This window comes from Salvelinus namaycush, chromosome 9 (assembly GCF_016432855.1).
Source record: "Salvelinus namaycush isolate Seneca chromosome 9, SaNama_1.0, whole genome shotgun sequence".
Taxonomy (NCBI): Eukaryota; Metazoa; Chordata; class Actinopteri; order Salmoniformes; family Salmonidae; genus Salvelinus; species Salvelinus namaycush.
Window position 1 is genome coordinate 10,551,951 of NC_052315.1, and position 17,058 is coordinate 10,569,008.

At 45.1% G+C, this 17,058-nt stretch overlaps 1 protein-coding gene across 1 annotated transcript; it reads right to left on the reverse strand.

Moving 5' to 3' along the window:
• Positions 1–6,657: 6,657 nt before the first annotated feature.
• On the reverse strand, positions 6,658–17,016 carry LOC120053663 (cytochrome P450 2J5-like). Its single transcript, XM_039000836.1, has 10 exons — positions 16,890–17,016; positions 16,400–16,621; positions 15,765–15,930; positions 14,650–14,799; positions 13,831–13,991; positions 13,499–13,675; positions 13,115–13,253; positions 12,657–12,844; positions 12,358–12,499; positions 6,658–6,943 (listed from the first exon to the last, which is right to left on the reverse strand). Exons 2-10 carry the CDS (start codon positions 16,595–16,597, stop codon positions 6,768–6,770), a joined length of 1,497 nt encoding a protein of 498 aa, XP_038856764.1. The 5' UTR covers positions 16,598–16,621; positions 16,890–17,016; the 3' UTR covers positions 6,658–6,767.
• Between the last annotated feature and the right edge of the window lie 42 nt (positions 17,017–17,058).

Sequence of the window (17,058 nt, forward strand, 5' to 3'; positions counted from 1 at the left end):
TACCAAGCAGTGATGCAGCCAGTCAAGATGCTCTCAATGGTGCTTTTTGAGGATTTGTGGGCCCATGGCTTCCGAGTGGCGCAGCGGTCTAAGGCACTGCATCTCAGTGGTAGAAGCGTCACTACAGACCCTGATTCGGTTCCAGGCTGCATCACAACTGGCCGTGATTGCGAGTCCCATAGGGCGGCGCACAATTGGCCCAACTTCGTCCGGGTTTGGCCGTCATGGTAAATAAGAATTTGTTCTTAACTGACTTGCCTAGTTAAATAAAGGTTAAATAAAGAAAATAAAATGCCAAATCTTTTCAACCTCCTGAGGGGGAAGAGACACTGTTGTGCCTTCTTCACTACTGTGTGCATGTGTGTGGATCATTTTAAGTACTTAGTGATTGGACACAGAGGAACTTCTCTCAACCCGTTCCACTACAGCCCTGTCGATGTGGATGGGGGCGTTTGTCTGTTTTTGTACAGCGAGCACAACAACAGTGGCTGGGGCCTACCCTTTCCTAACCCCTCTTTAATGACTCTGTCTGAAACAAGGACAGCTTGGCCTAACTCTTAAACACACGCACTGACCCAGAGGCATGGATCTAGTCTGTCATAAAGAAACCCTCCCCCCCAGGGTCAGGCCCCCACCTGACCCCCACTCAGCTGCTCCCCTCCTCAGACCCCCAGGCAACAGAGTATGACATCTGCCCCCTCCTGTACTAAAGTATCTGGTAGTCCTGGCCCTCCTCTCCCGCAGCAGAACAGAGTATGACATCTGCCCCCTCCTGTACTAAAGTATCTGGTAGTCCTGGCCCTCCTCTCCCGCAGCAGAACAGAGTATGACATCTGCCCCCTCCTGTACTAAAGTATCTGGTAGTCCTGGCCCTCCTCTCCCGCAGCAGAACAGAGTATGACATCTGCCCCCTCCTGTACTAAAGTATCTGGTAGTCCTGGCCCTCCTCTCCCGCAGCAGAACAGAGTATGACATCTGCCCCCTCCTGTACTAAAGTATCTGGTAGTCCTGGCCCTCCTCTCCTCTCTCTTGACGTTTCCTCTGATTGAGAACCATATAAAGGTAGGCTGTTCACACTGTTTGTTTGTGGGTGATTGTCTCCTGTGTCCGTATATGTTACCACACGGGACTGTATCGTTTGTTTGTAGTCTGTTCCTGTTCGTGAGTTCTTCGTGTATTTATGTAAGTTCCATGTTCAGGTCTGTCTACGTCGTTTTGTTATTTTGTAGTTTGTTGAAGTGTTTTCGGTTTTCGTCTTTACTTTAATAAACTTCGTTATGTCAAATTATCACGCTGCGCTTTGGTCCAATCCCTACTCCTCCTCTTCTTCCGAAGAGGAGGAGGACACCCGTTACAGCAGGCAAGAGAATGGTTGTGTACAGGCAAAAGATCATAAACTAGGTCAGAGTCCAGGAGGTACAGAGTGGCAGGCAGGCTCGAGGTCAGGGCAGGCAGTATGGTCAGACAGGCGGGTTCAGAGTCAAGGGTCAAAACTGGGAGGACTAGCAAAAACAGAAATAAGGGGGAAAAAAACAGGAGCACGGACAGCCACACTGATTGACTTGACAAGACGAACTGGCAACAGACAAACAGGGAACACAGGAATAAGTACCCAGGGACTAATGGGGAAAATAGGTGACACCTGGAGGTGGGTGGAGACAATCACAAAGGCAGGGGAAACAGATCAGGGTGTGACAATGACGCTGTCGGTGTGTTCGAAGTGTAAATCATGTAACGCTAATTCATTAAAAAATTTTTTTGTCAGTATACCATGAAGAATAAAGGGATATAGTTCACAAACTGCATAAGAAACTGCAGTCTATAGCATTATGTTCACACAATGAAGTACAGTAATTAGCTAATACTGATTAAAAACTGTGTGGTTCGAGCCCTGAATGCTGATTGGCTGACAGCCGTGGTATATCAGACCGTATATCACGGGTATGACAAAACATTTATTTTTACTGCTCTAATTACGTTGGTAACCAGTTGATAATAGCAATAAGGCTCCTCGGGGGGTTGTGGTATATGGCCAATATACCACGGCAAAGGGCTGTGTCCAGGCACTCCACGAGGCATTGTGCCTAACAACAGCCCTTAGCAGTGGTATATTGGCCATATACCACAAATGCCAGAGTGTCACGTTCCTGACCGGTTTTCTGTTATTTTGTATGTGTTTGACGGTCAGGGCGTGAGTTTGGGTGGGTAGTCTATGTTATGTGTTTCTATGTTTGTTAAAGGGTGACCTGATATGGTTCTCAATTAGAGGCAGGTGGTTTTCATTTCCTCTGATTGAGAGCCATATTAAGGTAGGTGTTTTCACATTGATTGTTGTGGGTGGTTGTCTCCTGTGTCTGTGTTTGTCGCGCCATACGGGACTGTTTCGGTTTGTTTGTTTGTTCGGTCGTTCGTTTTGTGTAGTCTGTTTTCCCTGTTCGTACGTTCTTCGTTACATGTAAGTTCTTACGTTCAGGTCAGTCTACATTCGTTTTGTTATTTTGTTTAGTATCAAGTATAGTTCGTTTTTTTGTCTTGTTTAATAAATATAATGTCAAACTACCACGCTGCATATTGGTCATCTGATCCGTCTCGCCTCTCCTCGTCCGAGGAGGAGGAAGAGTTAGAGAACCGTTACAGAACCACCCACCGAACCAGGACCAAGCAGCGTGAGTTCGAGCAGTGGAATACTAAACAGGAAGGGACATGGGAGGACGTGTTAAACGGCAAGGGTTGCTACACATGGGAGGAGATCCTGGCTGGAAGGGATCGCCTCCCATGGGAACAGCTGGAGGCAGTGAGGAGAGCAGAGGCAACCGGAGAGAGGAACCGAAGATATGAAGGTACGCGGCTAGCACGGAAGCCCGTGAAGAAACCCCAAAAATTTCTTGGGGGGGGGCTAAGAGGTAGTGGGCCGAGGGCAGGTAGGAGACCTGCGCCCACTTCCCAGGCTAACCGTGGAGAGCGGGAGTACGGGCAGACACCGTGTTACGCAGTAGAGCGCACGGTGTCTCCTGTACGTGTTCATAGCCCGGTGCGGGTTATTCCACCTCCCCGCACTGGTAGGGCTAGATTGGGCATTGAGCCAGGTGTCATGAAGCCTGCTCAACGCGTCTGGTCTCCAGTGCGTCTCCTCAGGCCGGCATACATGGCACCAGCCTTACGCATGGTGTCCCCGGTTCGCCTACATAGCCCGGTGCGGGTTATTCCACCTCCCCGCACTGGTCGGGCGACGGGGAGCATTCAGCCAGGTAAGGTTGGGCAGGCTCAATGCTCAAGGGAGCCAGTACGCCTGCACGGTCCGGTATTTCCGGCGCCACCTCCCCGCCCCAGCCCAGTACCACCAGTGCCTACACCACGCACCAGGCTTCCAGTGCGTTTCCAGAGCCCTGTTCCTCCTCCACGCACTCTCCCTATGGTGCGTGTCTCCAGCCCAGTGCCTCCAGTTCCGGCACCACGCACTAAGCCACCTGTGCGTCTCCAGAGCCCTGTACACACTGTTCCTTCTCCCCGTACTCGTCCTGATGTGCGTGCCCTCAGCCCGGTGCCACCAGTGCCGGTACCACGCACCAGGTCCATAGTGCGTTTTGAGAGTCCAGTGTGCCCTGTCCCTGCTCCCCGCACTAGCCTGAAGGTGCGTGTCCTTAGCCCGGTGCCTCCAGTTCCGGCACCACGCACCAGGCCTACAGTGCGCCTCATCCGGCCAGAGCCATCCATCTGCCCAGTGCCATCTGAGCCATCCGTCTGCCCAGTGCCATCTGAGCCATCCGTCTGCCCAGTGCCATCTGAGCCATCCGTCTCCCCAGTGCCATCTGAGCCATCCGTCTCCCCAGTGCCATCTGAGCCATCCGTCTCCCCAGCGCCATCTGAGCCATCCGTCTCCCCAGCGCCATCTGAGCCATCCGTCTCCCCAGCGCCGTCTGAGCCATCCGTCTGTCCCGAGCCATTAGAGCCGCCCGTCTGTCCCGAGCCGTCAGAGCCGTTAGTCAGTCAGGAGCCGCTAGAGCCATTCGTCAGTCAGGATCTGCCAGAGCCGCCAACCAGACAGGATCTGCCAGAGCCGCCAACCAGACAGGATCTGCCAGAGCCGCCAACCAGACAGGATCTGCCAGAGCCGCCAACCAGACAGGATCTGCCAGAGCCGCCAACCAGACAGGATCTGCCAGAGCCGTCAGCGAGCCATGAGCGTCCAGAGCCGTCAGCCAGCCATGAGCGTCCAGAGCCGTCAGCCAGCCATGAGCGTCCAGAGCCGTCAGCGAGCCATGAGCGTCCAGAGCCGTCAGCGAGCCATGAGCGTCCAGAGCCGTCAGCGAGCCATGAGCGTCCAGAGCCGTCAGCGAGCCATGAGCGTCCAGAGCCGTCAGCGAGCCATGAGCGTCCAGAGCCGTCAGCCAGCCATGAGCGTCCAGAGCCGTCAGCCAGCCATGAGCGTCCAGAGCCGTCAGCCAGCCATGAGCGTCCAGAGCCGTCAGCCAGCCATGAGCGTCCAGAGCCGTCAGCCAGCCATGAGCGTCCAGAGCCGTCAGCTAGCCATGAGCGTCCAGAGCCGTCAGCTAGCCATGAGCGTCCAGAGCCGTCAGCCAGTCATGAGCTGCCCCTCAGCCCAGAGCTGCCATTTATCCAGAACTGCCCCTCAGTCCAGAGCTGTCTCTCTGTCCGGAGCTGCCCTTCAGTCCGGCGTTGCCCCTCTATCCTGAGCTACCTCTCTATCCTGAGCTACCTCTCTATCCTGACCTACCTCTCTGTCCTGAGCTATCTCTCTGTCCTGAGCTACCTTATCCCGGTGCTGCCCCTTGTCCCGGTGCTGCCCCTTATCTTAAGGTTACCATTTAAATTAAGTGGGTGTAATATGAGGGTGGTCATTCTAAGGGGGAGACGTAAGCTGGGATTGACTATGGTGGGGTGGGGACCTCGCCCAGAGCCTGAGCCACCACCGTGGTCAGACGCCCACCCAGACCCTCCCCTAGACTTTTGGTGGTGCGTTCGGAGTACGCACCTTGAGGGGGGGGTTATGTCACGTTCCTGACCGGTTTTCTGTTATTTTGTATGTGTTTGACGGTCAGGGCGTGAGTTTGGGTGGGTAGTCTATGTTATGTGTTTCTATGTTTGTTAAAGGGTGACCTGATATGGTTCTCAATTAGAGGCAGGTGGTTTTCATTTCCTCTGATTGAGAGCCATATTAAGGTAGGTGTTTTCACATTGATTGTTGTGGGTGGTTGTCTCCTGTGTCTGTGTTTGTCGCGCCATACGGGACTGTTTCGGTTTGTTTGTTTGTTCGGTCGTTCGTTTTGTGTAGTCTGTTTTCCCTGTTCGTACGTTCTTCGTTACATGTAAGTTCTTACGTTCAGGTCAGTCTACATTCGTTTTGTTATTTTGTTTAGTATCAAGTATAGTTCGTTTTTTTGTCTTGTTTAATAAATATAATGTCAAACTACCACGCTGCATATTGGTCATCTGATCCGTCTCGCCTCTCCTCGTCCGAGGAGGAGGAAGAGTTAGAGAACCGTTACACAGAGGAGCCTTATTGCTTAATTCTACCCTCCTGACTCTCCTCCAGGTAAACTAATGCGCCTGGGAGAGAGCCTGGCCAGGATGGAGCTATTCCTCTTCTTCACCTTCATGCAGAGGTTCTTGTTCTCCATGCCGCCCAGAGTGAAGCCAGTGATGGAACTACAACTTTGGCATCACCCTGTCACCCGTTCCCCATGACATCTGTGCCACCCCGCACCAATGAGAGGGCACGGATCCATTGAGGTGGCATGGTTTCCCCACGCCTACAGTAACAGTTAACATAATTACATGAGCAGTTTCACTCATCATCAATAAGCTCATAATAATCATACACCCTGTTTTGAATGGTCATGAGACAGTTATTTACAGCGACGGTTTCACTCATCATCAGTAAGCCCATGTCTTGTTTTGAATTGTCAAATGACATAAACTAGGCAAGGAATGAATAGTTTTGTACAGTGAGGTGTTGTGTGCTATATTTGGGTTATAGATTTTGATGCTGTACAGATATAATGACAATCCATGTCTGAATGAATGGGATTATTTTTATTGTTATTGTTGATTTATGAAATGGAGAGACTGCTTTTCATTCATGTGTTCATTTGAGATATACAGTATTGCAGAAGATATGAAATAAGTATGATTAAGATAAGTATAGATAAAAAGGACTTGCCTTGACTGACCTTTGAACTATATTCTGAACTCTGATTATATATCGTTGAGGTGCTATTTTGACTTTACCTGGCACCTTACAGGAGCAGAGTATGTTCAAGCTAAAAAAGAATGCTGTGTTTTGTTTTTCAGGGAAGTAAATAAGTAAAGTAAACACATTTTGTATACAATGTCTTCCAGAAATATCATTTCCAGTAAAATAAAATTAAGAAAGAATTTGAATGCAATTCTAATACACCACTCTTACAATATAAACGTCATGATGCACCAGCTGTATGCTGGAATTCTCTCCACCTCTACTACCATACAAAATTCATAATATTTTAGACAGGTTTGACAAACAATGCTATTCACCTTCATCAACCAGTTCATGCAGGGCCTAGTCCTACACAAAGCACAAGGAATTCATATCAATCAAATTTTCTTGATTCCACACATCCTCCCTCGTCTCCTTCTCAAGGCACATTGGAGCAAAAGATATGAGGTTCCTCCCCTCAGATCTTCTCCTCCAATATATCTTGAGAAGGAGGCAAGGAGACAGAACACAAGGAATCAACAAAATACAATAGAGATTCACCCAAGGTGTCTCATCGAGGCAAGGCACAGATTTTGAAGGGCTTTGGTCTACTGGTGATGCCCACCTGGCCCTCCAGGCCCAGCTCCCAGCCCTGTGGAGGTGTGAAGGTGAACCTCTGGAGCAGAAAGGTGAAGAACAGAAACAGCTCCATCCTGGCCAGCTGCTCCCCTGGACACATCCTCTTACCTGAGAGAGAGTAGAGCGCACATAAACACACACACACACACACACACACACACACACACACACACACACACACACACACACACACACACACACACACACACACACACACACACACACACACACACACACACACACACACACACACACACGCACACACACACACACACACTCTTAACATGAGGATGGAGTGTGTGTGTGTGTGTTTGTTCTCCACTCTTCTACCCTCTGTGTCTTGGCAGAATATATGGAAAATGAAAACCTGAACAATTATGTTTACTGTATCCTCAAGACCCTGCAGTAGCACATTTCATTTTGAACAATCGTTTCTCTGGTAGGGAGGATTGAAGGAAGATAGCTTTGTGATACATGTTTGGGTGACAAATTAAGGGGTTTTGTTATGAATTAACAGTATTACACTAACATTTTACATTTGAAAGGGTAATGGAAACACTTTAGGAAGTACATCTAAGCAAAGAGATGCATTCAATCCACTAATACTAAACATGTGAATTTAACATAAACACATCTCTACATTTAGTATTTTGATCCTGGACAAGGTTTATTTGAGCTATGATCAGCGCCATTTCAAATTGCCATAGTAACGACTGACGCCAGTGCGTCACTGGCAGGAATCATCAAGTTGTCTGTGGTGTTGAGGCTTCGATCACACCGACAGCTTTTGCATTCGTTACAGAAGTACATACATTTCCAATGAAACGCTGTGTTTGCCTTGTAGCATTGTGTTGCAAAGGCAGTTGCAGTGCGTTCTGTGTGGTGCAAACTTTGGATTTATTGAATGGCCTGACAGAAATGGTAGCAGAAGGTGAATGTTGAACTTTTGTTGCATACATATTCAGATGATGCTGCATACTATTTTGCGCAACGACGCTGTCAGAGAGTGGCGCTTCGAACACACCAACATTCACCTTCTGCTACCATTTCTGTCAAGCCATCTATGCATACAGTTTGACGCATACGTTCAATAAATCCAATGCATGCACTGCAACTGCCTCTGCAACACAATGCTGCAAGGCAAACACAGCGTTTCAATGGAAATGAATGTAATTCTGGTGTACCGAAATGCAATGACGCTGTCTGTGTGATCGTGGTGTTAACTAACATGCTGCCGAATATTCATCAACTCACCACATAGGTTATTCTTAATGTTTGTGCATAGGCTACCAGAGTGAGGACAGACATTTTTTGGAATAAACGTGTTGAGTGAAAAACTTAAATAGCCCACTCCCTCCCCTGTATCATATTCTGCCGCTATACAACTTTGTATACGTTGTTTGTTGGAAACCTTGTTATTTACTACGTTTTTGGAATAGATTCCTGTTGGAACGTTCCACAAATTATACCCACCCCTGAAAAGCTTTTCATCCTGGAGGAGACCGTGCAGGAGGTAGAGGAGGTACATGCAATTTCTAAGGCTATTGTTTATTTCAAGTATATGCAGTGATTCTTGAATATAACTATAGTCTAATAGATGCCTTAATTGTTTTCTAACAACAGGAGAGAACAGTTAGTACAGCCTGCCAAACTGGCCCCTGGGTGCCAGAGTGTTCCTGTGCTGCGGTAGAGAAGAGGTCCACTGGGACCATCACTAAAGAGCTCGGGGCCCAGCTAGATTGCGCTCACGACCATCAGTAGACAACCGAGTCCTGCCCCTATACGCCACAGATGGAGCTGACAGAGTGAGATCAGCGAAGACCATAACTCGCTGTATGAACCTGAGAGCTCAGAATCACAGTCATCACAGTGCGAGCCAAAATATACTATCGATCACTTCGGGAGAGTGGGCTGGTGTTCCATAAATGGAGAAAGGAGCAGGCCATTCAACAGCAAATTCAAAGATACACCCATCCATAAAGGGAATCGGAGTGGAATTGTTTCGCCACAGATTTTTTTTACCCGTTTCAACGAATGTGCTACCTTGTCCCGGTCCTGCTGTTTTAACTCTCTTTCTCAACCTATGAATCCTCAGCTATGAAAAGCCAACTGACATTTGCTCCTAAGGTGTTGAACTGTTGCACCCTGTATAACCACTGTGGTTATTATTTTGTAAAAAAGGGCTTTTGTAAAATACATTTGATTGATTTTTCTGTATGCTGTGCTGGATGCTGTGTATTCACTAACTGTCTGAGTGATGGGACATTTTTATAGTATCTGTAACATATTTTGGTGTGTATATAATCTGCATCTTAACTTCTTAAAGTGGCAATCAGCAGTAGAAACAATAAAGTGTCTCCCTGCTCCTCTTTCGGTAAATAGCTGAGGGATGGGACTGGAGAAATATAACCACTCTCAAATTCATAGACAGGGTTATAGATGCAAGGACTGACCATCCATGATATCAACATTGTAATTTTGTTTCTATGATCTATTTCCACTACCATGTAGGCAGTTCGTTTTAGATAAAGGCATCTGCTAAATGGCATATATTATTTAAGTCTGCTTTGACAATGTGTAACCGATGTGAAATGGCTAGCTATTTAGCGGGGTGCGCTAATAGCGTTTCAATCGGTGACGTCACTCGCTTTGAGACCTTGAAGTAGTTGTTCCCCTTGTTCTGCAAGGGCCACGGCTTTTGTGGAGCGATGTGTAACGATGCTTCGTGGGAGGCAGTTGTTGATGTGTGCAGAGGGTCCCTGGTTCGAGCCCAGGTAGGGGCGAGGAGAGGGACGGAAGCTATACTGTTACATATGCCAACTAGCTGCCCAGTGTATTTACTATTCTATTCAAATAGATGGCAGCCACAGCTAGTTGAAGTCACTGCTCTAGCGACCGGGACACGGGATTAGTGCGTGTTGAAAGTAATTTTATTTTAAAAGCAAGTTTCTGGTTACGCTTGAACCTGTTGTTATAGTGGACAAGCTAACTAATACTATTTTTACAAAAGGCGCAGGCACTATGTCTTGAAAGAAAAGGCTAGATTTACTAAATGAACTGGTTTTATTCAAACTCAAACCCTATGTAAATGCCTTTGCTTCTGGGTATGCGCGCCTTAAAACTTCTCTAGGATAGGGGGCAGCATTTTCACATTTGGATGAAAAGCATACCCAAATTCAACTGCCAGCTACTCATCCCCAGAAGATAAGATATGCATATTGTTAGTAGATTTGGATAGGAAACACACTCTGAAGTTTCTAAAACTGTTTGAATCATGTCTGTGAGTATAACAGAACTTATTTAGCAGGCGAAACCCCGAGGACAAACCATTCAGTTTTCTTTTTTTTTGAGGTCACTCTCTTTTCAATGGATTTTCATTGGGAATACAGATTTCTAAATGACCTTCTTGCAGTTCCTACCGCTTCCACTGGATGTCAACAGTCTTTAGAAATTGGTTGAGGGTTTTTCCTTTGTGTAATGAAGAAGTACGGCCATTTTGAATCAGGGTCACTTGTTGTGTACTGTTAGATAGAGGCGCGTGACCAGAAAGCATGCAACAGATTGTTTTAATCCTGTATTGAACATAGATCATCCCGTCTTCAATTTTATCGATTATTTACGTTAAAAAATACCTAAAGTTGTATTACAAAAGAAGTTTGAAATGTTTTGGCAAAGTTTACAGGTAACTTTTGAGATATTTTGTAGTCACGTTTCACAAGTTGGAACCGGTGTTTTTCTGGATCAAACGCGCTAAATAAATGGACATTTTGGATATTTATCGATGGAATTAATCGAACAAAAGGACCATTTGTGATGTTTATGGGACACATTGGAGTGCCAACAACAGAAGCTCGTCAAAGGTAAGGCATGAATTATATTTTTATTTCTGTGTTTTGTGTCGCGCCTGCAGGGTTGAAATATGCTTATCTCTCTTTGTTTACAATGGTGCTAACTCAGATAATAGCATTGTTTGCTTTCGCCGAAAAGCCTATTTGAATTCTGACACGTTGGCTGGATTCACAACCAGTGTAGCTTTAATTTGGTATCTTACATGTGTGATTTAATGAAAGTTTGATTTTTATAGTAATTTATTTGAATATGGCGCTCTGCATTTTCTCTGGCTTTTGGCCAAGTGAGACAGTAGCGTCCCGCCTAAACTCAGATTTTTGGATATAAATATGAACTTTACCGAACAAAACATACATGTATTGTGTAACATGAAGTCCTATGAGTGTCATCTGATGAGTATCATCAAAGGTTAGTGATTAATTTTATCTCTATTTCTGCTTTATGTTACTCCTCTCTTTGGCTGGAAAAATGGCTGTGTTTTTCTGTGGCTATGTACTGACCTAACATAATCGTTTGGTGTGCTTTCGCCGTAAATAGTTTTTGAAATCAGATATGTTGGCTGGATTCACAACAAGTGTAGCTTTAATTTGGTGTCTTTCATGTGTGATTTCATGATAGTTTGATTTTTATAGTAATTTATTTGAATTTGGCGCTCTGCATTTTTACTGGCTTTGGCCAAGTGGGACGTTAGCGTCCCACATATCTCAGAGAAGTTTTAAGGAAGAAACGACACATGCTGTACACCTCGTCTAATTCTCCCTTGTGCCCATAGGGTGAACTGCCGATAAACTGCCAGCCTGTATGGTAAGCAAACAAAATCATTGAAGTTAGTCTGATACCGAAACTAAATCACAATGTATTTATGAGCACGCCCCATTATTGGTTAGAATGAGATTTCATCAATCATGACGCTGTCTGCGATTCGAACTCCGGTCGTCTAAAGGCACTGGTCATACACATCGTTATAAGAAACTGATTATATATATTGAGCACCTACCCACTACTGATATTAACCTTAAACAATTTATAATAAAGCAAAATTTCACCAATTATTTAACTGGCATATCGGCTGCTGACTGGTCGAGTAACTTCATAAGGATTAGTGACATGTCCAAGAAATACATCGCCAGACAGACTGACAGGAACCTCTGACTGGATGTAATACATCACCATCAGGACAGACTGACAGGAACCTCTGGATGTAATACATCACCATCCAGACAGACTGACAGGAACCTCTGACTGGATGTAATACACCACCATCCAGACAGACTGACAGGAACCTCTGACTGGATGTAATACATCACCATCCAGACAGACTGACAGGAACCTCTGACTGTATGTAATATGCAACCATCTAGACAGACTGACAGGAACCTCTGACTGGATGTAATACATCACCATCCAGACAGACTGACAGGAACCTCTGACTGGATGTAATACATCACCATCCACTGGGATTTTGTGCTGTATCTACATTATTTAATTCTCTGTAATAAACTCATTCTCAGACTCGGAGCTACTCTGTAAATTCAGCCATTTTTGGGAGTTCCAAAATTCTCTCCTGCCAGTGACGCAACAATGCTAATATGGCGATTTACAGTTACAGCTAACTGCCATTCTAAATCCTAGTGTTTCCATTCCCCTTCAAATGCGTGTTAATAATACATTACCTATAGAAAATGGGATAAAATTGTCTTTTTTGACAAATTTTCCATTTGTATCCAGGAAATGTCCAGGATTGAACTGATTAGGGGTTGCATACTCATTTCTGTCCTGTAGGATTGGTTTTAACATTGGAAGCACCATCATTCCCTGTGCAAAACAGAAGAGTCAATTTGTCAAACGTCATTGCCAGTAAAACCTTCAGTGTCAACATGCACTATTGAACCAGCACGCATCAACTCAAACATTCAGTTGATCATGTACTCCAGCAGTAGAATCACAACATATCCATCGACCCTACACCCACCTTGGGCACTAGATACCCCGCCACGGTGGTGTCCTTATTGGCCACTCTGGGAGGCGTGAAGGGGACAATGTTCCCAAACCTCTGGATCTCATGGATCACAGCATAGGTATACGGCATGTTGGCTCGGTCGTCCATTGAGGGCTGGCGTGCCGAACCTATGACCTCATCGATCTCCGCTTGCACCTTCTCTACGGAGGGAGAATGAGGAAGCTAATGATTGGCTAGAGCAGATGGCTGCATAGCGCATACAGTATAATGGATTAACATGCCATAAAACAAGTAATTTTCCTGGTAAGCACTAGGCTAATATAACTAGCGCCTATTTCCTGAACACAGATGAAGCCTAGTTCTGGACTTAAAAACATGCTCAATGAAAATGTTCTATTGTGTCTGGGAAACCAGCCATTTGACACCAACATTTTTTAATACTAATAGATGTGTTCCTGCCAGTGTCACACTTTGAATGTCAGGGTACTTGGCCATGTACAGCATTGCCCAGAGAAGGGTGTTGGACGTTGTTTCTGTCCCGGCCCCAAACAGATCCACCACGCAGTGCAGCAGGTTCTCCTCAGTGAAGCCAGCCGCCCCATCCTGATTCTGCAGGGGGAATGGTCATCAGGTGATGTCAAGTTGAGGGCAAATCATCATGCATTGTCAGGCTGTGGGGAGTTTGCTGACAAAGTCATATTAAACCACAAATGTAAAAATTTTTGACGAAATTAGCCCAAAATATGACAAACTATATTAACACGGCTATCGTAATTTTAAAGAGATGAGAGTAGATCACAGGGAGTAACTGTTAAAGATAGAAAAGAGCTGAAAAGGTCCGGCTGTGGTATTACCTTCTCTATCTCTTCCAGGTAACAGTCTATGTAGTCTCTGGGGTTGGACGGGTTCCTGTCCTCTTTGTGTTTCTCTACTTCCTCTCTGATAAACTGCTTTATGGTACCAAGGTTGATGAAGGCTGATTGGTGCCTCCCAGGCAAATAGTGCATCAGTGTGGGAAACTGATTATACATCTGTCGAAAGAACAGGAAATTAGCCTGAGAAGGTAGATTTCCTGAGGAGAATGTGTGTCCTTGCAGATGCTGTGCACTATAATTCACTTTGCCAAAGAAATACACTGATCACCCAACAGAGAATAGCAGACACGTCTGTGTCGTTGTAACCATACCCGTCCACAGAAGGTAGCAGGCAGCTGTAAAACGTCCTCGGAGCATTTCAGCATGTGGTGGAAGTGGTGGTCGTTGTATTCAAACCTACAACCAAACACCAGGGTGCAAACGATGTTGGCCACTGCATTGTTGGTGACGTCTTCAGGGTTAAAGGGCAGGCCTGAAACAGTTCAGAGGTTGGGTCAAAGATGGTGGATAAATGAAGATGTCTTACTCAGACAGTTTAGACACAGATTCAACAATGAGCCAGATATTTCACCGGATTTATAAGTGTGAAGAATCTGGTTGACGTTTACAATCAATAACAAGTACGGTGATAAGCCCAGTGGCCAGCATTGGGAGATCATGGACCGAGATGGATTTTGGCCAACATTATGAAACATTTGATCTCAATACAGTTTTCTGTTCCAAAAACTAAAATCTGTTATGAACAGATTGGACTCAGTTTTGTAGATTTTACCCTTTGCCAAAGCCAAAAAAATAAAGCATTGTTTAGAACTAGTGCAAGGGCGAATTGAGTTATTGCACATGCGCACTTCACAGAGTAGGTGTTCCCTAATGGAAATATGCAAATAAGATGCTTGTTCATAGCATTCATTTACAAGTAGAGAGAGGATACCTTGATCAGAGACGGTTGGACATTAAAGCTAAGAAACATCTGGACTTCACAATAGCAACGTTTTGGGTTTGAACGCCAGATAGCAATTAACCATACAACAACTAGCCATTCTGGATAAGAGTGCCAGTTAAACAACTGAGACTGTGGTTCATTCCCTGGTTTGGGCACCATAAAAGTGTAACATAAACGCTGACTTCACCTCTCTCTGCCAAGTAGACATCACACAGGAAGTGGCTCTCCTGGAGGATGGAGGTCTCCAGGGTCTTCTTCCCCACTCCAAAGTATTTGAGCGTGGACACGGCAAAGCGCCTCTGCTGCCGCCACATGTGACCGTTAGAGGAGATCAGGCCTAGATAACCATCATCCGGTCAAGACATAGAGACAATGACAGAATTACTAAGATTAAATATGACTAAATAAGACCCAATATGACTGTGTGGTTCTGCCTGATGGGTCATTCTTGAATTGTGGTGGTAAATGCTTTCCGTTAACTTTGGCACCATTTTGTAAAAACACAAAAATGCCAAAAACGTGACAAATAATACGTCTACTGCAGTTTTATTTAACTGTTATTTAATGCGAAAACCAATGTAAGTCCTTTATACTGAAAAACATATATTTGTATGTATTGTAGAAAATACTGGGGGCTAGCTAATTGGCTTGTCTCACTGGTGATATGTAAAAGTGTTGTGAAATGCTTTGGGGATTTAGAGATATTATTTTGAATGCTAGACAGTGGGGGAAAAAGTATTCAAGATATTGTACAGATCAATAAAAACAAAGAAGGCTATTAGAACACCTTTTTTTTCTAGCAGAATGTGTTTCCTTCAATGTTATGTCATTGTTGTTACCGCCTTGAAAATCACTGATTACAAAGATATACAAGGATCTTGTGCATTCTCTCCAGCGGCAAACTGTTATTGGGGGAGGGGTCTATATTAAAGAAAATTATGTCATAAATGTGAGGATTCCATTGATCATGTGGTGTGTCTAAATCCAAAGCGTCACTTGGTGTCAATTTAAATAAAGAGAAATAACATTGTGAGCAAAATGATTAATCATATCACTTTAGTAAATGTTTTGTAAAGGATTGTGACCTCCATTTTAGAAAATGTACCAAAAATGTCTCATTGGTGTTATTACTCTTACTGGTGGCACAATGTCATAATGGTCAAAATTATTTCAATTCATTAAACCAGGGTTTCCCAAACTCGGTCCTGGGGCCCCTCCTGGGTGCACATTTTGGTTTGTGTACCCAGGGGGGGGGACCCAGGAGTTTGGGAAACCCTGCATTTAGCTACCATATTAGCCTACCCAAGCCTCTGCTTATCCTGTCGTTCAGGGGGTAAGATGGCCGATCGGTGAAGGCGTCGGCCTGATCCACAAAGGCTTCCTTAAAGCCTCGGAGACCTGAGAGGAGCACACAGCGGTTCCCTCCACCCAGGTCTACTGTAGTCACATCCCCGTAAGTCTCTACAAACTATAGAAAACACACTTTAGTGAGCATGTCACACTAAGCACACTAATAATTACATCATCATTTATTAGATAGGCTATCTACAATAAAAACGGATGATTACAGAATGACTAGATCCAATTGGTCACTGAGTATAGCATTTTTTGTTCTTGTGGAAAAGCCTATGGAGATGTGGGAAAAAAAATTGCTATCTAGAACCTAAAAGGGTTCTTCGGCTGTCCCCATAGGATAACTCTTTAAAGAACCCTTTTTGGTTCCAGGTAGAACCTTTTTGGGTTCCATGTACAACCCTTTCCCCAGAAGGTTCTACATGGAAAGCAAAATGATTCTAGCTGGAACAAGAAAAGGGTTCCACCTGGAACCAAAAAAGGTGTTCCTATGGTGGACAAACGAAGAATCCTTTTGTAACCTTTTTTCTAAGAGTGTATAATTTGAGCAATTACACACAACCTTATCTCTCACGTGTCCTTACCTTTTTAAAGGAACCTATGTGGTCCTTGATGCTGATATTCAGCATATTCCCAACAAAAGGCAGGGGGAAGGGGCCTGGTGGGTAGTTCTTAGGAGGCAGATCATGGATGTACTTGGTCACCAACAGAACCAAGAGGAATAGGAGGACCCCCTTGGTATCGATCCACTGTCCCACCAGACAGACTAACGCCTCCAACATGGTGGACAACCCTCACTGAACTCTCTGGTAATGCGTACAGTAGCAGTAGAAACCCTGAGTATAAGCCTTTACTCTTAAGGCATGTATTAGAAGATCACATGCGGTCAGCGGACAAAACAGTAAACTTTTCTCTAGAATAAACAAGTCTTATTCGGTAAGAGAACATAAATCCGTGGAGGACTGCAGTGATATAGAGCAGAGTTCAACAGCTTCTGGCTTTCACAAATGTAAACACATTCCTTGCCTTTCCGGCCAAACCAATGAGGAAAAGTTTTCCTAAAATGGTACTTACATTTGTAGTTTGGTGTGACCCAGATGTCTCAGCCTGTTCAGACTGACTTTTACTGGGGCAATAATTCAGTCCGGGATACTCTTACATTTGTTACGCAATAGCTGCACAATGAAGGTCTCTGTGATAGGCTAGTTTTGTAAATGGGATTATGTAAAATGCTTGTACAATG